Source organism: Lissotriton helveticus, chromosome 7, assembly GCF_964261635.1.
Source record: "Lissotriton helveticus chromosome 7, aLisHel1.1, whole genome shotgun sequence".
Taxonomy (NCBI): Eukaryota; Metazoa; Chordata; class Amphibia; order Caudata; family Salamandridae; genus Lissotriton; species Lissotriton helveticus.
Genome location: NC_136068.1, coordinates 1,163,392,238 through 1,163,414,882, shown reverse-complemented (window position 1 = coordinate 1,163,414,882; position 22,645 = coordinate 1,163,392,238). Strand labels below are relative to the sequence as shown.

Here is a 22,645-nt window from a genome sequence, read left to right as displayed (position 1 = left end):
GCGTCCCTATTATACGTGGCCCTTGGCTGTGGTGTGAGGCTCAGGAGATTCCCTCCTCTTGCCCCTTTCCTCATCTTGTGAGCGGTGGACTGGCCGAGCCACCTGGAGAGGACCCCTCTGATGGACACTGGCCTGGTGAGTTGGGTCAATTACAAATACAGTAGAACATCGCATCGCCGTCTCCCCTGGTGCCATTTCGAGGCTCTATTCCAGTTGGACTACACCGCACACTGGGCAGACACCGCACCCCTTGGTCCACAGGGCAGTCTTGGATTTGCCATTACGAGGGACCAGCCGGGTGGGGGCTCGTCCAAGCAAAGTACAATCGACAAATTCACGGGCCTTGGGGCCTCTGCTGTGGCGTCGGAGGGGACGCCCAGGGATGTACCTGACAATGCCGCCCTCCTGACCGCCATCACACAGTCGAGAGACGCTCTGGATGCTAAAATTGGAGGGGTGGGATCCGATGTCATGCTACTGAATCAAGATCTGTGCAACGCAGTGGCATGGATTACGGAAACTGAAACGAGGATCTCTGGGATGGAGGATGTGGAAGATACCCTGCAGAAACGGGAGGCCTTCCTGGAGACGATCCAACAAGGGCTGGCATCCCGGTTGGAAGATGCTAAGGGGAGGGCCCGACGCTACAATCTCCACTTCGTTGGTTTACCGGAGGGGTGTGAAGAGGGTGGCATGGAGCGGTTCCTCACCCAGTGGGTCAAGAGTTGGCTCCCCCCGGGGTCGTGGTCAGCATGTTTCATGGTGGAACGGGCCCACAGGGCACTGACCCAGAAGCCCCCACCTGGTGCCTGCCCAAGACCTGTCATTGCAAAATTACTGAACTACCATGACCGAGGCATTATCCTGAAACAGGAGAGGACCAAGGAACCTCTCCTTTGTAACAACACCTGTATCCTCATATTTCCAGATTACACTAAACTGGTCCAGCAACGACTGCAGTCTTTTATGGCGGCAAAGGCCCGTCTCCAAGAGCTTAAACTCCCCTATGCCCTGCTGTACCCAGCTAGACTGTGGGTGGTCTTTCGATCCCACACTCATTTCTTCGATTCACCGGAAGAGGTCTTTCAATGGACAGATGAAACAGTGCGTCTCCGCCCGCACACGCCGCCCCAGGGGGACTCTGACTCCTCGCCAGGTGAGATGGTGCGGAAACCAACTGCACAGAAAGGGAAAGGGAGCAGATGCTCCAGGTCCAGATGTAGGTCTCAATTATGTGGCACCTCATCCCAAGCTGCATCGGCCCAGCGATTGCCTACCACATCGGACTGACGTGTTGGGGGTACTTTATGTTCAAAGTTCCTTGACATGTTTGCCTTGACCAGGGAAGCACGATTGAGGGCCGATCTCCCTGCATCTTATTGGTTGACGGGGAAGGGCCAGCTGACTATGGGCTGTAAGTTGGGGATCCATTGGTGGGTGGGGGAGAGAGCCTCCTGTTGAGGTCGGCCACTCACGCTCGCCGTGACAGATACTTCATCGTTTTTGAGGTATAGGGTGGGGGGGGGGTGTTGTTGGGATGTCTGGGGGGAGGGGGGTTTGTTGCTTGATCGCACTGGCCTACATTGTTTCCGAGTCACTGTATTCAGACCACGTATTCTGGTTTAGTATGCTTTCATACCTCACACACTCTCATGGCTGGGCCCTCTAGTGATACGCGGGATCCCTCTGGGACCCTTCACATAATGAGTTGGAATGTCAGAGGGAGGCTAGACAAAATCAAGCGGGGTGCAACACTTAAGCAGGCAAAGCGAGCACACGCAGACGTTCTCATGCTGCAGGAGACACATCTTATGGGGACTACGGTGCTATGTTTTCAACTATTTGGGTACACACATGTCTTCCATTCCGGGTTTGTGAGGGGGTCACTGGGAGTTGCAATCCTGATCCATAGACGAGTTCCATACACACAGATATTTGTCCCTTCAAGGGACGATAAGGTCGGACTCCATAGTCTTGGGATGTGTCTATTCACACCGCCCCTTTCTTGGGGCCTGGTGGAAAAGCTCATGACTTTGTGGACGGATATGCCTGATGGGTTAACTGCTGGGGAGGGGGGGGGGGATTGGAATGATGTGCTAGATCTGGTCGGAGATAGTTGGTGACCTGGGGGCCCTGTTGAGGCAGATAGGCCCACCAGGCTGCATTCCCTGGTGACGGGCCTAGATTGGGTGGATCCGTTGCGCCGTCTGCATGGATCTGCGCAGGGCTATACATACATGTCAGCTGTCCATGGCTCATTCTCCAGCCTTGATTACATATTTGTTCCCCGGGCCGTGGATAGTAGGGTGGTTGCTGCTGATATTCTTCCACGCGGACTTTCTGACCACTCGCCGATCACCCTTACATTGTGTGTGGGCCGAGCGGAGCAGCCATTCCGTTGGAGTCTCTCGGCGTGGAATCTCCAAAGGGATGAATACAGAGAACATATGGGAGGTGCCATTGAACAATTTCTGTCAACCAATGTAGGGACGGTGCAGGCGGCTGACTGCCTCTGGGAGGCGATGAAGCCCACTCTCCGGGAGGTAGACATTTCGTTTTGCGCATCGGCCCACAGAAGGCGTAGAGAGTCCCTTGTTCAGGTGGAAGCAAAGTTACTTGAGTTGAAACTCGCCGTAGAGATAGGGTGGATTGGCAGGCTCGCCGCCAACTCCTATTGACGCAACAGGACTATGCACATCTTCTTCTGGATAAAGCCCACCAGGCGTGGCTGGCGGCCCGCAGTCGGATCTACCAGTGGGGTCATAAGTCTAGCAAGTTATTGCATAAGTTGTGTCAGAGGTCGCTTCATTCTCAGGCCTTACCTGGCATTTTGGGCCCAGACGAGTCCATCCTCGTAGATCCCTCCATTATTGCTGAAAGCTTTGCTGTATAATATGCAGACCTCTATGCCCTGAGTGAAAGTCTCCCTGCAGCTGTAATTGGTCATTTTCTGGATGATCGGCCACCCAAGGCCCTCTCTGACGACATGCGAGAAGAGTTGGATCTCCCGCTCACAGAAGGGGAACTGGGTGTGGCGCTGGGTGAGCTGCAGTTTAGTAAGGCCCCCGGGCCGAATGGCTTCGCCTGCAAATTTTTTAAGCGTTATTTTCGGCACTTAGGGCCCCATTTTTGTGGAGTGGTCGAGGAGGCCAGGAAGCGGGGTTGCTTGCCTCGAGACTGGAGACATGCAGAGGTCGTGGTATTCCAGAAGCCCAGAAGAACCCCAGATCAGCATGCGTCGTATCGTCCGATATTCATTCTCAATGTGGAGGCCAAGGTGTTGGTTAAGGTACTGGCCAATCGCCTCCGAGCCCATAGTACATCCTTGGTTCATCCTCATCAGGCAGGGTTTTGCCCCAGCGGGCGACATGTTACAATTTTTGGCGCGTACACATTGCAGTGGCGACAGTCCAGGGGTCAGGGGAGCGGGCCGCGCTCTTGCTTGCAGACATGGATAGGGAGTTTGACCCCCTTAGTTGGGTATACATATTCGCACTCCTCCGTAGATTGAATTTCGGTCCCCGCTTCATGTCATATTTGACTCTTCTATACAGACCTGACTGGGTCGGTACGGGCGGGGGGCGCAGTTTCTTCCACATTCTCTATTGGACGGGATGACCTCTATCCCCCTATCTATTTGCGTTGGCAATGGAACCCTTAGCGTCCTGTGTACGGGTCGACGCCAAAGTGACTGGTCTAGAGTGGGCGGAGGGTATGTTGGATCGTATTGCCTTATACGTAGTTGACGTTCTCTTTTTTCTCACCGCGCTTAATACGCATTATGCAGATCTTTGGAGAAGTTTCGGGTCTCTATATGAGCCCTCGCAAATCTACTCTATGGGTCCTGGGGGGAGGGGCAGGTCCGGGTTCCTGGGCATCCTCCGTTCTGGTGGTATCTGGGGGGGTTGAAATATCTGAGAATGATTTTATCGGCTTCACCAATCACCTCCTGGGAAATGACTCTAGTCCCTGTCTGGGATCACGTACGGGAGGATATCAAAACCTGGTCCCTTATGCCCCTATCGATCTACTGCCGGTCGGCCATCTTTAAGATGGTGTTGCTTCCCCGCCTCCTCAATCAATTACAAAATCATCCCTATCCGATTTCTCCTGGATGGTTTCGACGGGTCAATACGGCCTTGGGCCAGTTTCTTTGGGCTGACGGAATGGCGAGAGTGGCCCTGCGGACATGCTTCCAGTCCACATATTGTGGGGGACTGGCAACCTCTTATATCATGTCCTACTATATGGCCTCCCATTTATTAGTCCTTAACAATTGGTGGTATGGATATAGGGCCAACCCAGCCTATGCGGTCGAGAGGCGCTGCATGGGAGATCACGCCCTCCACACTATACTATACTCCGCGCCGCTGCATAGCTCCTTGCCACCAGCTACGAAACTGATCTTTCAAGTGTGGCTACAGGTGTTGCGGAGGACCGGGTGGTGGAATAAGTTGAGGCAGGAGACTCCCCTCTGGTACAATGGGCAGGTACCCCAATTGGCTGCATTGTCCGGTTTTTTGGGCTGGGACTGCATCGGCATTTCTACCCTTGGGGACGTAATGCGGGTTTCGGTTCTGAAGTCCTTTCAGGAACTCCAGAAAGACTTTCAAATGCCTAAAACCCAGTTTTTTGGGTATCTGCAGCTCCGTCATGCCATCACCCCCTGCATCGAGGATTTGGAGTCCCTGGCTGACTTTAGTCCCATAGAGGCAAAAGTTTTCTTGGGGGATCTTCAGGATCACAAGATCTCCAAGGCTTATCGGTTGCTGGTCATACATAGTTCCCCCACACTGTAGCATCTCCGCGATGCCTGTGAGGGGGATATTGGCCACCGGTGTGTGTCCGATGCCAACATGAGGAGGGTACCTTGCTCCATACTATCTGGCACTGCACAGCATTTGTGCGCTTTTGGCCTGGGGTTCTGTCACGTTTCTCCGAGGTTCTGGGCTGGGACCTCCCCAGCTCCCCAAAGCTGGTCCTGCTTCATGTTATGGATGATATAGGAGGCAACATATACAAACGACATCTTATGTTACTAGGGTTCACCTTAGCCAAAAGAGATATTGGTAAAGCCTGGGAGGCTCCGAGGGCACCCTCGGTATCAGTATGGAAAAATGGCATGGATTTCTGTATGGGGCTGGTGATCCCCATCTTTGCAGCCAGAGGGTGCCCGCTTAAACATTATAAAATCTGGCAGCATTGGGCAGAGTACCGTGTTTAGAGTTATAACCGGTCCCAGTAGCCAGATCTACCACTTGGCGTCCCTTCAACTATAGTTGACATGTATTATCGCCCCTGGGATGTTGGTGTATTATATCTGGATAGATGTGACTGTTCTTGTATGCTGTTGCTCTGGGGTGGGAGTAAGTGCGATGGGGGGTGGGGTATGTTTTTTTTCCCTTTAACTTTTGTTATTACTTCAAATGTATTGCTCTTCAATTGTCCTGTCCTATTACTGAAATTGTCAAAGATTTTTCATTATACACTTTACATGCATGAGTTGTTGGGTTACAGCGCTCTGTAACATATTTGCTATTTGACAAATAAAATCTGTTCTTAAAAAAATACTCAATGTCATAAATACATTAATAGAATGAAATCCATATTCTTTTAAAATCAACATAAGAAAAGATCTAGTAGAATCAATTATACCACAGCTCTTTTTTACATGACATTCCATATTAGAATTCCTAAGGAACTACACTCTACACAGTATAAGGCTAGAATACCATTAGAAAATAGCAGCATCCTTCCTAATACCTTATCTAATTAAATACAAACTAGAGAATCAGCAGAGGAAAGATCCCATAGAATTATTAAGTGGTCAAGGCAGCTACACAGTTCTTGCATAATTCATCCAAGAATACCAAAAAACGTCTAGTAGACTACAACTGGGTTTAGACAAAACAATCTTTCTGCTGATTTCAAATTATCCAGGCAGGAATTTAGCTAAACTAACAACAATCTCCTCCTGTGTGTCTGTTTTTAGAATCCTAAGGGCTATTCTAAGAGACCTTATGCCTAAAAGTTGACACATTGTAATAATCGGCTTTCTCCTTGGGAACCTGTATGCCTCACAAAAGAATACAAAATTAACAACTGTTTCGGGAGCACCGTCACAAGCTGGGCAGATAATACTAGACTTTCTAGTTATTGCCAAACCAGCTTAGAACTCAATTGGCAAGGTCCCATATCTGAACTTTAGGTATAGTTGTCTATGGAGAGAACCTCGAATACATCTAATGTGGGTTCATAAAATGGAATAATCTTGTCATCAAGAAATAGATGTGATAGGTTCCCTGATTTACAATTCTTGATTGTTTCACCACCCAAAAAATCCCTACATCGTTCTTTAAACAACTGCTTAGAAGTAAGTATTAAAGGTATATATTATATGTGTGGTAAGTCAGCTTATTTCCAGCTGCTACGCAATTGGAACGGTAGTTGCTATGCAGCATTAGCTTTTCCAAGTATCTTTCATACTACTGACACAGATCTGCAACTCGATCTCTGTGTGGAACAAAGCAGCCAAGTTTTAAGCAGATACTCTGTGGCAATAATGTCCTCAGTGGGAGTAGAGTTAAATGATGTTAAGATTAGAAAATTGTCAACCTTAGTGGATAGGCTTGCTACTAATACAGCAGGTGCCTAAACAGTTATTAATAAAGAAGCTATGAGAGACATGATAATACAAAATAAGCTTGCTTTAGACATTCTTCTCGCTAAGGAAAGCGTAGTCTGCAAGGTACTTATTGCTAGAAAATGTTGTGCTTGCATTCCTAAAATAAATAATCAGCCTAATAGTTACTTTGTTAATATCACTAACATTACCTATCAGCTAACTGTGTTACAAGAAACAGGTGGCTAGGTTTCAAATTTGGGTCTATTGGAAAAGGATTTGCCAAGATAGGTAAATGATTAGGAAGTGTAGGTGGAGGAATATTAAAATTGCTTGTGACCTCTCTTTTGGTCATACTGATTTGCATTACATGTGTGCTTTTCTTCCTACAACTTTGCAAAGAAAAATCATCAAGTGGTGGGTTAATGTTGAATGAAGAAACTGTCAGCAATCAGTAAAAGAAAAAGAGAGTGAATCAATGTAAAAGTCAAGACGATGCAGAGTGAACTTCGATACCATGAACTTTATGATACCATGAAGGAATTGGTAGAATCCTAAAATAATTACTACTATGTTGTAGAATACATGAATGTGATGACTAAGAAACCAACAGAGGAGGGAGTGTGGGATCTGTTTTATCTGTAGCGTTTAACGCATGAGATATCAAACTCACACTAACCTAAGACAAATTTGTGTTTTTTCCCAATTTGGATGAAACATAATAACATATCACATGATCACTGCTGCAGTTGTTGTTCTGCTGTAATATAGAATTGAAGCCTTGCACTGAAAGACTGAGACTTTCTCAGTTACATCGAATGTGATGTACCTAATCAAGGACATATTAACTGTTCCAGACCGAATCACATACTATGTAACAAGCCACATCACCTGAACAAACTCTGGGGATATATGAAATGCATGCAGTACAATTACTAGAGAATCTTCAAATATATTCTGTAACAAAATGTTTCTTCTTGCTCATTTCGGATTGGTGCTTACCCTGAGACTCATATTGGTAATACGAATGATTAACATTCTTAGTACAAAGTCCTATAAAAGGGCCTACTCTTTTAATCAATTGATTGTCCAGTTTATGTATTTCTGTACTTAAATTCTTTGAGTAAACGTTTCAAGTTTAGCCCTTGTCTGTCATCATCACTGAGAATGTTTACAACTTCATCCTAATGTGTGAGATTTAACAAAATAGAGATGGCTCCCAGTACGACCCGTTGGCATGCATTGGGCAAGTAAATGAAACATAGGTTTGCACACCGACACAAGTGCACAATTAGGAACCCTGACAAGTCAGGCTGGAATGTTTATGTCTGGCATGTCTCATTTAGATGCTGTTGACATCACTGCTATTGTTAGCCACATATGGCATGTCATGGAAGGCGGTCCTTTTATAATGGCGGGTTCTCTAGAGATTGTAGTAACAATTGATAGTAGAGAAAGGAGCTGGGATTACTGAACACTAATCGACCTAGTTTTTTTACGTCTCTTTGCTCTAATTTCTTTTAAGTGGAAAAAAAGGTTGGAATGGCAGTCTCTTCAAAACTCCCTCCTCTGTCCCCTCTCACTCCACCAACATATTTTAAAGCCAAGAGAAGGTGGTAGGAAGTGAAAGAACTATGAACTGTCACAGTCCTTTTACTATTCAATCCAATCCCTGGGTCTGCAACTGTGGTGACAAGCAATGGTCAGTGGATGAGTAAAAGAGGCTTGGTAGCCAATATCCTCTTCCCTCCAAACCCGCCTTCCATGCAGCCGCGGTCGGTAATAGGTGTACCTGCAGGGTGGTGACTTGGGGAGGGGGAGGGGCAGGGTGAGGGGTAGTAATCCATGGATTACGGAGCTTTACAGGTAAGTAAACATTTAAATAAATAAAACGAATTTCGTTGTGTGCACTGCATCCCCAAATGCAATGCAGTGCACGCAACAAAATTCATTTTATTGATTTTAATGTTTACTTACATGTAAAGCTCCGTAATTCATAGATTACTACCCCCTACCCTGCCCCTCCCCCTCCCCACGTCACCGCCCTGCAGGTACACCCATTACCGACCGCGGCTCCTTCCATGCCATTCACAACACAAGAGTCAGATGGTATCGACGGAGGCCCTGGAACAATGGTGCCTGTTTTAGACACCAACCTGACTATGATCACACACTGGACTGCCATTGAAGAATACTGAAATGGATTTGGAATTTCCATACTGGTCATGCTGAAATATAATTTCCTTCCTTCAAACCAATTACCTTCATTGATGGCTCGAGCTGGCATGCACTCACCACGTCACATTCACCAGCCCTCTAATTTTCCAATCCCACTCAATTGTCATTTAGTAGTGTCCTCACAATTTCAATTTCCCTAGTTTCACACAGAGAGCTCCTGTTTTGGACTAGCTTTCAGATTCTCTCGTTCTCTCTCTCTCTCACACACACACACACACAAACACACACACACGCACGCACACATACACGTGCATGCAGACACATAAATGCTATTTCTGTGTGTACAAACCATTGCCAGCTCCCACCCTTTCCAGTTGCCAGTCTGCACACCATTACTAATTCCCCTTGTGCAACGTGAGGGCAGTTTCCAATGCAGATAAAATTGGTAGTTTCCAGGGCGAACACAATTTCCTCATGTGAAGAGGTAAGGATGATGTGGTTTTTGACCTCTGCACACTGCTGATTCGCCCCTGCATTGGTCAGTAGACTTGCCAGGGGGAGGGGCTGTGTCCAAATCCAGCCCTAAGGTTAGTAATTGGGATCAGATTTGTGGTTGGCTATGAGAGAACGCCAGGGACACTTTTATTAAAGCGATCTGTTGTTTTATTATTTCAGAATTTTCTCTGGTGAGTGCGTTTTACACATTGTTTTCATAATACCAAACATAAGATTGAATGGAATTACATGAGTATTTTACCGAACTATGCGGACATGATTTTCTGACTTAATTTTTGGTATTGTTAATCTCTGGGTAAATTTGAAATTATAACACGGAGTGACCGAGGATATTTTTTGTAAAATATGAGACTGTTACTGGTTAATAATTGGATCTAATAATGCAACGATTGGTGTGTACATTATCTTTAAAGTATGTTTTCAAACGGCTTCTGCGCAGGGTATTGTATACATTATACTCTGCAGGGATATCTGACACTTATATTACAGGCTTCTCATTGATAACTGGTAAAAATTGGGATTATAGAGGAGGCCGATATTTCTAAAAGATTTATTGATATGCAGAATAGGACATTATGATTTTTTTATAAGTCATCATTTGGATTTTCAGTAAACAAAATAGACCCGGTTCCCATAATATGTTTAAATAGCACATGCATAAGTAAAGATGTCACATGGCTTTAAATGATCACCCATAAGAGTGAGTCATAAAACACTGTTTTACATGCATGCATAATTTACATATGCAGATGGGATGTGTTCTTCACGTATGTGGCTGTATTGCTGTTAACACGCCACATGTACTAAGTTGATTTCTGTCTATGCATTACTTATAGCATTTCTTATTATCTAATCAAACAGAAAATATGTGTGTTAAAAAGAATAGTAAATATAATCGAGAACACCTAATTACTGACTCATACATATCCACATATTAGATCCCAGTGGCATATAGTGATATATATAAAAGTATAAAATTCTTACTTGGTCACTTTTTTGGTCTTTTGCAGCTGCTCTTCCAGATTATTTAAAGGCTGAATCTTCCCATGAGTCACTGCTGGGCACTTGGGTGAGAGAGTGGCGAAGACTGGCGAATTGGAGCACCCTCGTTTCAAGAACTTGCTAAAAGAGAGCGATACCTTGGATTTGTGCGTCAACTTGGCTTCTGTGGGCACAGTCAGATGGTTGCATGGTCCTGACTCCGACCCCATGGAAATGTCAGTGCTCTCACTATTTGATGGAATCTGGTTTGAGCTATCACCATTGCCTTCCCATCTCCGCTCCATTCCCGGGGTGCTGTCCAAGGCTACGCTAATGGGCGATGGGCAGGCAGCGCTGTTTGGCAAAGTGGCGCGTCCTGGCGACGGTGAAGGTTGGTCACTCGAGAGATAACAGGCTAGGAACAGACTTGAAGGAGAAGGAGGCGCACATGAACCACTGTACACAGCCAGGTGGGGCATTGGAGCTGTGTACTGGCACAACTGTAGGGAAAGGAAAGGAGATATCTTTACAGCAAGTGCCTACAACACGGGTAAAGGAACTACAAGAAAACAATATTTGGTAAAGAATTGGACAACTGTTTACCCAGTTAAGGCATGAACAAGTACTCTATGTCAGTAGACGAAACTTGGAATCTTTCATAAGGACCTGGACCAATTAAATGTTGATATCTTCTGAAAAGCGATGAAAGCCACTTGTTACCCCCCAATGTTGGCTTGCAAATGTCAAGGGCTTTGCAAAGATGCATGTGTTGAATGGCATAACTGTTGCCTGTGGGAATACATCTTCCATAAAAAGAACCATTTATACCCACTCCCATCTACCCAGCTCACGTCAATGTTACACTGGCAACGAGACAAGCAAAAAACATTTCCAACCGTCCTTTTGTTTTAATATGCTGTTAAAAATGTAGCATTATTCTGCCTGCAATCTATCCGGTTGTATTTACATTTCCCTGAATTGAGTTTTTGTTCCAGTGACGCCCCTGGGTTGTATTTTTCAAAAATAAATGTATTTTCTGTGTTGAATAACTTATAGGAATTGTTAATAAGGTATGGTTAAATCATTTGGGAAATTTATTGTAGATTGCACAATTTGATTTCGGTATTTTTAACTATATCTACTATAGTTAACAAAAAGTAGGAAAAAATGACTTCTGCTGAAGTACAATCCAACTTCAAACATCTAGCACGCAAACCGTGTAATTGATCAGGAGTCTTTGCCAGGGGTGGAAGAAGTGAGCAATGGTTATGAAGCTGCTCTATGTTCACCTCCAGATAGAGTGTGGTACCAACATGTAAGTGTTGGGGGAAACAATCTAATTTCCCTTCCAAGTTGAATAGTAGCCCTGCCCACAAACCCATGGAATGTGTTGTAACCTATGAGCAGACGTCATCTTATCATACAGGGCAACCTGTGGCTAAGCCTGACCCCTGGCCCTGGCTGTCCAAAACCCTGAGTGCTGAGTCCTCAACTTCTACCTAACAATATATTAAACTTCAATCCGCAAATGGAGGATAGATTTGAGACTTTTCTATTTCTGTACTGGAATGCAGCAGTCTTAGTCTGTCCTTTTAAAGATAAAGAGGTGATCACTTCTCCTAAGAACCACGAAACAATATGTTTACAGGAAAATTTGACTTCTGAGTCGGTTCTAGACCTATTTTTAGAGCTTTCTTTCCCACTGCCGCAAAATGGAAATTCAAAGGCAGTGATAATTAGGGCCTACTCAATCATGTTGCTAAACTCTCGATTGTTAAGCGTGGTGTCTATTTATACTCACAATACATGTATTTAAGTCATTGAATTAGGACAGCAGGACAATGGTATAATCAACACCCTGCTGTTGTTAAATGTCTGCGTGTTTCCTTTTGGTTCCAAAAAAAGAGTAAAGTTTAAAAGAATTACATCGGCACTTTATTAACTTTCTAGTGGTTATATTAACGGTAAGATATTAACTTGTGTTTTTAATTTAATTGAAACCTTAATTACAATTGCATAGAGGACGAAGGAGTGATGTGAGCAGATATTGCTTATTGGAACGCCTTGCCTTCACTCTCAGGGGCATATTTACAAGGGGATATTGCCACCAGAACAAAGCTTTTATCAACGTTCTGGTGGTGATTTGCCCTTCTCCATATTTACAAAGCAAAGTTAAGACACTTATTTGTGGCTTAACGCCGCCTTTTAACAAGGCCCCTTTACACGTATCGCTTAGTGTTAAAGGGGTGTGCAATGTGTGTTGGTGTGGGCATTCCACCACAACTTCCATTGCTTTTTCCACTGTCCCAGATTTACAAGGAGGTGTTAGAATGGTGAAACAAGGAGAAATTCTTTTATTTCTCCTCGTTTTTCCTTTTTCAATGCCATTAATAATTGTTTATGAGCAGGAGGGTGTCCCTTCCTGCGCATAAACAATCATTAAATAATGAAGATTTGCTACTTCTATGTGTGCTACATTCTGCCACACTCATAGAAGTAAGAAATCACCATTTGTGATTGTTTATGTGCAGAAAGGAACACCTTCCTGCACATAAACAATCATTCGCTGCAACGCAGGCACCCTTGCACTATGGTGCGCGGGTGCCTGAGTGGGGCCAGGCAGCTAAATGTATCCCCAGCGATAGGGAAAACACAGGAGTGCACCATATTCTTGTGAATTCAGCACATCCCTGCGTTTTGAAAATGTCAGAGCACGACACTGTCAAATTTGGTACAGCTCCGACATTTTCTCGGAAAAATGCCCCTTCCTGCACAAAAACAATCCTGCCCACAACACAGGTACCTCCTTGCACCATGGTGACACAGGGCAGCGCAGCAAGGTGACTTGCTGCCCTGCCCTGTGGCACTATTTTCATAAATATACCCCAATGTCTTTACTGAGATGAGGAGAGGTCCCTCAGAGCTATCAGGAAGGATGGTGTCCTCAGCGAAATCAAAATTGTTACTTGACAGTTATTTTACTCTGCATAAAGATCCTCTTTTGTGATGTAAAATTGAACCTGATGTTGGAGCCACTGTCTCAACTAAATGCCTGTTTCATCTCGAACCACTCACATTAACAGTGTGACCTTAAACAAGGTTGGATTAATCCATAATTAAAATCACTAAGAGGAGTGATAAGTAGAGAATTAGGTAGATTACGTACCTTCTTGAATGTCATTGATTATATGAAAAATGTGAAGAAACCAGCCGCGGCCCGTGGAGGGAGTTACAGTGGGGCAGGGAGGCGGGGAGGGGCAGGGTGGAGGGTGCTAAAAACCGGCATATGGATAATTGCAGGTAAGTACACAATTGAATTGATAAAACGAAAATCGTAGCGCGCACAGCATCGCATTTTGCCATGCAGTGCGCACTACGAATTTCGTTTTATTAAATAAATTGTGTACGTACCTGCAATGATCCATATGCCTGTTTTTAGCACCCTCTACCCCGCCCCTCCCCCTCCCCGCCTCCCTGCCCCACCGTAACTCCCTCCAAGGGCCGTGGCTGGAAGAAACCATAAAAATGTGTACTTTGGAAGTACAACCACTCTTACTGCGAAAAACAATTGCTATCAATCAAAGCAATTTGCAAGTCGGGTTGTTTGAGCAAGTTTTAGCTCTTTGTTAACAACTTAGACACTGGCCATAGGACCTTAATGGGTAATTCCATCCAAATTACATAATGGGAATCTAATATATGGATCTTGTATGTTGATGAAAATTCCACTTGGGCTGCCCCTTTAGCATTTACATTTAAAGAAGGATATGTTAACATCCGATAGGATTCTTAAGATCATTATGTCCTCGAAAACAAATGGTGCTCCAGGCCCAAATGGTTATCCAAATATATATTTTGAAGACCAAACTGGACTACTGGTCAACATGGTTAAACCCCTACCTCACAACAGCTACTCATCTCCAGATAATGCCCATGTCATGGCGAGAGACGATTCAAACAGTTTCCAAGAAAGGTGATCCAGCTAAGCCTTCAACTATAAAACAATGGGGTTGTTTGGAAGTGTAATACAAATACTGTGCCCGATTGCTACTCTAGGATTTGGAGGCTTGGGCAGGCTACAACAATCTAATTCACAATAAGCGAACTGGATTTAAAGCACACTTAGAAAGAGGTAAAAGCCCCAGAGGATTGTTTTTGTGCATGAAGTTGTCCCTTCCTGCAAAACTAAATCCTACCTGCAACACAGGCACCCTGGCACCTGGCACTAGGCAGCACATTATGCCCCAGCATTTGTTTAGGTAGCACCATCACAGGCAGAGAGCAGGAATATGTCATATATTGGTAAATATGGAGCATTCCTGCCCTCTCCCTTTCAGGCAGCACAGACCAGCAAGTTGTCTTGCTGTGTTGCGTTGTGTGAAAGATTGATAAATCTGGCAATTAATTACTAGATCACACAGCCACTGGCCTGCAAGGTTCTTTCGAAACATGAATTACTAAAATCTTAAAAATTAATTCATGTAAAAATGTTCTCGGTCTTGGTGTTTAGCAGGAAGCATTGTAAAATAAATACAATGTCAATCTATAACTAGACAGATCAAAATAATTCAAGCTTTTAGTTTGTGGGTATTGATGGGAATAGTGCCCTGAATACCGATGTGTCAAGTTAGAAAGCATGAGCAAATTTGCTCATGTATGCCCTTCAATGTCTCTACAATAACTTGAACTCCCCTGACATTTGGCCTATTTTTAGGTTTCACCTATGCAGAGCTAACGCTGTCCTTGCGTAATCTTTTGTAAAATTAAAATAAATTGTTAAAAGGGACTTAGAACTCCCCCATTACTCCCCTTTACTTTCCATTTGTTGGAATCAACATCGCTCTAATTTCCATGCTTCTGATTGGTCAGCACATCATCTGCTTTCACTTTGAACATCTTCCTGCTTTGCCTGTTCATGCCGTGGAGCATGGCCTAAGTACAGCTTTCGGTCACTGGAATGTGGCTAGTGGCCAGTGTCCTTCCACTTTGGAAGGTACTTTTTAAAATTTGCTATTTAGCAATCCATTTGAGTGCATCTGCTAGGATATACTCTCTCCCGACTTGACAGAACAGGTAAATGAGGGGATGGTTTAGCCATTATCTATAAGGTTTCTGACACTTGCTTCATCAAGCTACTAACTACCCCTATATACTCTTATGAAGCATTATTATCGCCAAATAAAAGCTTGCTTAAAGTGTTTCCGATGGAAGCCTTTTCTGGAGTCCTGACTTATCGGCCCCCGGGACCTAGGTCCTCCATCATCATGACATTTTCCAACCTTATCGAACCCTACCTTGGAAAATAAAATCTTACCCTTTTGGGAAGTTTTAATTTTCATTTTTACAGTGCCTCTTGTAAAGTCTCGCAGACTTTTAAAGAAACATTGTGTTTTTTCCGAACTAGTAAAGACAGCCACCCATGATGCAGGATTTTTTCTAATGATCACCATCTTAGGGTAGATCAACCTCTTCCCCTCTCTTAGTCTGACCATCATGCTGTTCTTTTTTCCTTTCATTTGCAGTAATACGTCAAGCCTCCATTAAGGTGGACTATTTAGGTTCCTAAAAGAAATTAAAAAATGCATAAGCAAGGAATCAGTTCTTTGGGTCTCTAGTAACTAACAATGGGCTGAACATAATGATTCTAATCTGGAAACCACAGAGTACTCGAATTGGCTCATGGCTGCCATTGATTTTCTTGCTCCCCTCATAGAATTCTATGTAGGCAGAAACTAGCCCATGGCTCCCTGGTATTCAGAGAAGTTTAGAACACTCAGACAAGCCTGTTACCGTCAAGAACATATCTGGCGTAAACTCTTTGACCTAATTGAAAGAATAAATCATAAGGTCAACTTGGCAGAATATAAAGCAGCCATTATATTAGAAAAATCATTATACTGCAATCAGAAGACAGCATCGCTTAAGTCCCCTAATGATCTATTTAAATTGATCTATTATCCATGCCGCCTGCTCCAGCATATAAAGAGAGCTTGCAGGACTTTTGTGACAGCATGGCTAAATCTTTTCACTCCAAAATGTTTTAGATCTACTCTTCTCTGGACAGTCTTCACTCTGATCTCTCAGTTTCTGCCCAAAATATTAATTCCACAGTCTCTAGTTCTCCCCACACCAAGAAGGGGGATGTTTGTTTGCCTGCCTTCCTCCCTCTATCATGTGAACAGACTGACCAGCTTCTACGGGGGATCAAATCTGGCTCCCACTGGAACCTTGCTCCCCGAAGCTGATGAAGTTGGGAAGGGACACTTTTATTCCCCACCTTACATCAACTCTCAAATTGGCCATTTCATCTGGATGCTACCCTCTTAGCTGGAAAACAGCAGTTGGTAAGCCTCTATTTAAGAAAACCAACCTTGATCCATCTGAATTTAAAAACTATGAGCCCATTTCCCTATTTCCTGTTCCCGCCAAGATCTTGGAGAAACACCTAAATGCTTTCTTTGGGACATCATCATTTGCTTGACTCCTCTCTATATGGATTTAGGAGTTGCCACGGGACTGACACTGCATTATTATCTGCAGTCAACAACATCCGCATCATGGTTGAAGCTTGGCAGACTACAGTGCTGATTCATTTCACTTCAAAATACTTTATTCGGTTTAACAGATATGAAAACCATAAAAGCGACGTTACAACAATAAAATGGGTCAGTTTACAAAGCATGTGCGTTAGCCGTAGACAAGTGACATAAATATTTCATTCAAATATTGACCCAAACATGTTAAAAACTGGCACCCATACAATATATACGGACTCCATGATAAAAATGTTAGTTAAAACAACAGCCACGATGTGGGGAACTGTTAATTTGGAAAGCGTTTTCTCAATCCCAATGCCGATTTTAACAAACCAACCACAAATAAGGTGCTTTCTGGTTTTAGCATTTGCAAGAAGCAGAGAGCTGGGCGGACCTGAATAAAATTAATCTTTTTTAAAAGGGGCTTTAACAAGAACCTCCGGGGAGCATCGTAGTAGTGGCAAAAGAACATGAAGTGCGTAAAGACCTGTGGAGATGAATCATCGCAGCCACAGGGAGACAGCACCTGGCCTCTATGGCTTCCCTTCGGAACAGCAAGTAGGAGATGGTAATAATCAAACCTGAACCTTGTTAATAAGAACAGCTCATGGGAAGAGAGGGGTCACGTGAGATATGGTTCCAGCGATGGTACAGTTTTAAGCAGCATAAATTTGCATGCGCTAGGTTTTACCAAATCTGCCCCATCTCTATTAAATTTTTGCCATAGAGTAAAAGTCTTTTTTACATACAACACATCCCCAGCGGAAGTCGTATCAGGACTTAAAAAAAGGTCCGGACGCCCCAAGTCATTAAAACAGGTTTTTAAGTATTTTAACCAGGGAATATTAAGCATATTATCCAAGGACAAGGCTTCTTTAAGCAACTGGTAGTTGAGGGTAAGATCTTTATTTAACCAACACTTAAGCCAAAAGAGCAAAGGGCGCATAGAAGTGTCACCAATAAATGGGAGCCCGGTTTCTTCATTTGTTATTTAATTAGATGTTCTTCTGGGTACTCCCAATAGCTGTTTTAGGAAGTTGTTCTCTGCCACCTGAATGCCCTTGGCTGCTACATATCCCCATAGCTCGCTGCCATAACTGCCAATTGCAACACTTTTCGCCTGATATAACTTTAGCATTGCGGCAATTGGGTGCTTGCCCATTTTAGTCGCAAAGTTGAAGATAGCGGCATTCACCCGTATAATCTCTCCTCTTTTCCTCTCGACTAGTGCGCCCCAGTTTAGACGGTCATCAAATAGGACACCCAAGTAGGAGAAAGTTGTAGTTATGGGCACGTTTTCATTATTCACCATAAAAGGGTAATTACGCATCGGTCGAGTCCCAACCTGTAATAAGTAGGATCTAGTGTTGTTTATGGCTAGATCACGGTCAGCCATAAAACTACGGAAGGTATTCAATTAAGACTGTAGACCTCTTGCAGTTCTAGCCAGAATTACCACATCATCCGCATAAAGCAGGACGGGAAGGCCCCTGTGCCCTACATTTGGAAAGTCCACCTCAGTTTCGGTCAGAGTCTTATCCAGCTTGTTAATATATATACAAGTTGAAAAGAAAAGGAGCTAAAATACAGCCTTGCCTTACTCCCCGGTCAACAGTAAAATCCCTTGATACTCCAAGGTCCTGGGAGAATCTGATATTCGCCCTGGTGTCCCTGTGCAGATCCCTCAGGAAGTTAACCAGAGTGGCGTCCACCCCCATGGCACCCAAGGACTGCCCCAATTTCCCCCAATTGACACAGTCAAATGCGGAGGAAAGGTCCATGAATGCCATGTAGATGGCACCCTTACGGGCAACGGTGTACTTCCCGAGAATCATGTACAGGTTAAGGCATTGTGCCAGGGTAGAATGCCCTGGGCAAAACCTATATTGGCATATTAGTTCATAAAAGTTATGCAAGTCGTATGGCACCTTTTAATGCCCTGCCTGATATGTATCACTTGTCCAAGTTAAATATTTCATCACTTTTTTCGTTGGTGTTAGCAAAACATGAACGGTGCAAATGCAGTCTGATTTATTTATTAAATGGTGTTATGCAGTGTCGAGAGCGGCCTTTTACTCACACCCATGCGCTGCAGGTGTTGCCTAGAATCTGAACTATTCACATATTTAAGCAGACTTCTTTTAGTGGTTACAAAAGTATTTTCTAGTGCTTGGACATTGATTATGCAATATATTTTTCTGCAGCAACAACGGAACATTTATACATATGGTACAGTGCATTTCCTACACGTTCTTGATTAGCTAATCAACAGTGAATGTAAATGTCTATTTGTTAAGCACATATGTCCAAGAGGATATTTTGGGGCTGAATTAACATATATTCATTGTTACTCAATTCAGTGGTAGACCGCTGCTGTGGATGCATTGAGCTGCCAGACTTCCAACAGCGGTGATGGTCTGATGTCTCCTGCTTCCCACCCCACTGTCTCTTACTCATTCACTCCTGTCTCTTGATTCATGTCCCTCCCACTACTGCTCCATTCCCCTCTGTTTCTTGCACTATACCTTGCCCCATCTGTCTCTTTCCCCTTGCTCTCTTGCTCCCTACACTTCTCTTCCATGTTCCAGGTCCTGCTCTCTTTTGCTCCCTGCCACTCTAACTCTTGGCACCTATCATCTCTCATTTTCCCTGCCCTTCTGTCTCTTGCTCCGTACATCTGTCTCTCGCTCGCTACCCCTATATATTGCTCCCTCCCCACCCCTCTGTGTCTTACCCTCTGCATCCTGGATGTATGACGTTACAACGCATACTTTTACAATGCATACCTTTACAACACATTTGTTACAACGCAACATCCTTTACAACGCATTCCTTTACAACTCATGCCATTTCAAAGAATATTTAAAAACTACCTTTACAACGCATTCCATTACAACGCATACCATTACATTGCATGTATGGTAAGTATTGGATATTGTAGGGGTAAAAATTACTATTCTAACTCCAAGGGGGTGCAACAGTAGGGTAAGTGTTGGATAGTGCAGGGGTAAAAATTACTATTCTAACTCCAAGGGGTGCAACAGTAGGGTACGTGTTGGATAGTGTAAGGGTACTATACATTGTAATGGTATGCGTTGTAGTGTTATGCGTGGTAATGGTTGTGTTGTAATGGCATGCGTTGTAAGGGATGTTGCGTTGTAATGACTGTGTTGTAAAAGTTGCGTTGTAAAGGTTGTTCCCCCTGCCTCCTACTCTCTGGCCCCATCCCCTGGTCCCCAAACCTCTGCCTCTTGCTCCCAAGCATCTTTCTTTCCTGATCCACATCTATGTCTTCCATCTGTCCCTTTCCCCTTTGGCTCTTCCTTTGTGCCCTTACACCTTTATTTTCTTTTGCCTAGCCCCCTGCTCCACTGCCTCTTGCTCTATGCCTCTCTGTCTCATGTTACCTAACTCTCTGTCTCTTATCCCTCTGCCCCCTCTCTTCCACCTCCCTTTATTTTCTGTTCTCTAGTTCATTGCCCCACTCCCTCCTACTCCCTACTCTACCCCTTTGTCTCTTCCCCCTCACTATTTTTCTGCCCCTTCTCCCTATCCCCTCGCTCTTGTTCCTTACCCTACCTCCTGTCTCTTGCCCCGTCTCCTGCTCTTTAACCCTCTTCCGCCTGCTCCTCACCCTCGCTGCCCATGCTGTTTTTTTACATGTTACATAGCAGCGCGGGCTGCTGTGTAACGTGTTTCAAACAACATGTAAAAAGATTGTTTGAAGACATTGAAACAACAATAGATTTTGCATATGCAAACCCTATTGACTTTGTCAATGCTTGTTCTGGTGATTGGTGTTACAAACAAAGCCATGCTCAATGTATAGCCATGCACTATACCTGTTGAGATAGGCTCAGTTCTATAGGCATACAACTGTTGAGAGAAAGCCAAGTTACTCAAGATACTCAACGATTGTTCCAAAATTAATGCTTTGTACGAACAGCTACACAGTCTTCTATGTTATGTAGAAATTGTCATACTGTGATGATTCTGTCATATAACTCAAGGCTGCATACAATACTTAGTATGTAGTATGTAAACTTGTGTGGAACATGCTGAACACAAGTCGTCAACTGTCACCTGCAAACAGAGTTACTCCTCAATGCAAATATTCATAACATGTTCAATACCACTACATACCATTAGAAGCGCATGCGTTTTGTAAACACTTACATCTATTATTTGGAAATAGCCTGTACAAAATTAGGTAGAAAAGGAATATGGTAGTTTCCCACCACTATGTAAACTAGAAAACAAACTAACATAAAAATGTCACATCTGACTTACACCTCATCAGCTGGGGTGTCCCCCAAGGATCCGTATTTTCACCATAACTCTTCAACATCTACATGCAGCCCCTCACAAACATACTAAAAAATTCCAACATTCCCTTCCACCTCTATGCAGATGACACTCAGATCTATCTCGAAACCTCCTCCATTGCTGACATCCAGAGACTCAACGACACTCTAAGAGAAGTCCAACACTGGCTAACTACAAATCATCTAAAACTCAACCAAGACAAAACAGAAATCCTCGTTTTTTCCAACAAAGCTGAGAACCCCCAAGTCTTAGAATGGCTAATAGCTATTGATGCTCCCAACGGAAATCTCACCCTGGCTAACTCTGTAAAATCGCTGGGAATAGACCCAAGACTGACATGACAAAACACATCAAGAACTCCACAAACAATGCCTTCCTCAACATGAAACTACTCCACAAAATAAAACCCTTCATTCCGCACAGAGACCTCAAACAAGCGTCTCAATCGCTAGTGCTGTCCAGACTCGATTACAGGAATGCAACCCTTACTGGGACAGCCAAATCCCACTTAGCTCCCCTCAGGACAACTCTCAAAGCCGCAGCTAGAATGGTCACTGGAGTTAAGTAATTCGACCACATCTCACCCGAGGGCTCAGAGAACTAAAATGGCTCCCTGTCAAATTGCGAGCCAGCTTCAGAACCTCCTGCCTTACGCACAAAGCCCTGCACACAGGGAAACCTGAATACCTGGCCTCCAAACTCAAGAAAGCCGGCAAGGCAAGGAACCTTAGGAGCACCAACACCCTACTCCTCATTCCTTTCAAAACACACAAACAAAAAACCACAACATGGTGCTTCGCTGGAAATGCTCCTAAAATCAGGAACTCCATTCCAGTCCATATCAGGACTATCTCCTCCTTTGTAAAATTCAAGAGACCTCTTCCTCAATCATGCGCACCCGAACCGATAGCTGCCGCCGAAGCTCACAAGCCAACACACTGCTGCATTCTGCTATTGGGACATTAAGGGGCCGATTCTGATCCTGGAGTTTTATTTTCCATACAAATAGAATTTGTATTTTTTTCCATACAAATTGTAAAATTCCCTTCCAACCCGTGTAGTATGATTCGTTTGGGAAAAATACATACAGATCGGCCCGATCCTTACAAATCGGATCGGGTAAAGCTGTACGACACGGACTTGTAAAAAAGACCATACAATTTGTAAAAAGGCTGTCCAACCCGTCAAGTACGATTCGTACCGGGTTGTCAGCATACGATTTGTATGGAAAATGGCCTGTATACGGGGAATGACTCGTACCGGGCAACGAAGCGAACCCTGGTGTGACTCGTTCTGGGGGTACAACTCATACTGGGGTACGGGTCGTATAGGGGTATGAGGCGTACAGGGGTACCCCCACATGTGAGGCATGTGTATAGTGCGTACCCCAACATCGCGCATGTATGCACCGTACGTTCGCGATTTTGGGGTACGGTGCGTACATATGCAATTTTGGGGAACGGTGCGTACATACGCGATTTTGGAG

At 44.3% G+C, this 22,645-nt stretch overlaps 1 protein-coding gene across 1 annotated transcript in view; it reads right to left on the bottom strand.

Moving 5' to 3' along the window:
• The window catches only part of RGS9 (regulator of G protein signaling 9), a 946,886-nt gene that overhangs the window by 36,396 nt on the left and 887,845 nt on the right, over positions 1–22,645 (bottom strand). Inside the window, exon 18 of the mRNA XM_078650792.1 lies at positions 10,301–10,797. Coding sequence (XP_078506918.1) covers positions 10,301–10,797 — 497 coding nt within the window. The remainder of the gene's footprint in view (positions 1–10,300; positions 10,798–22,645) is intronic.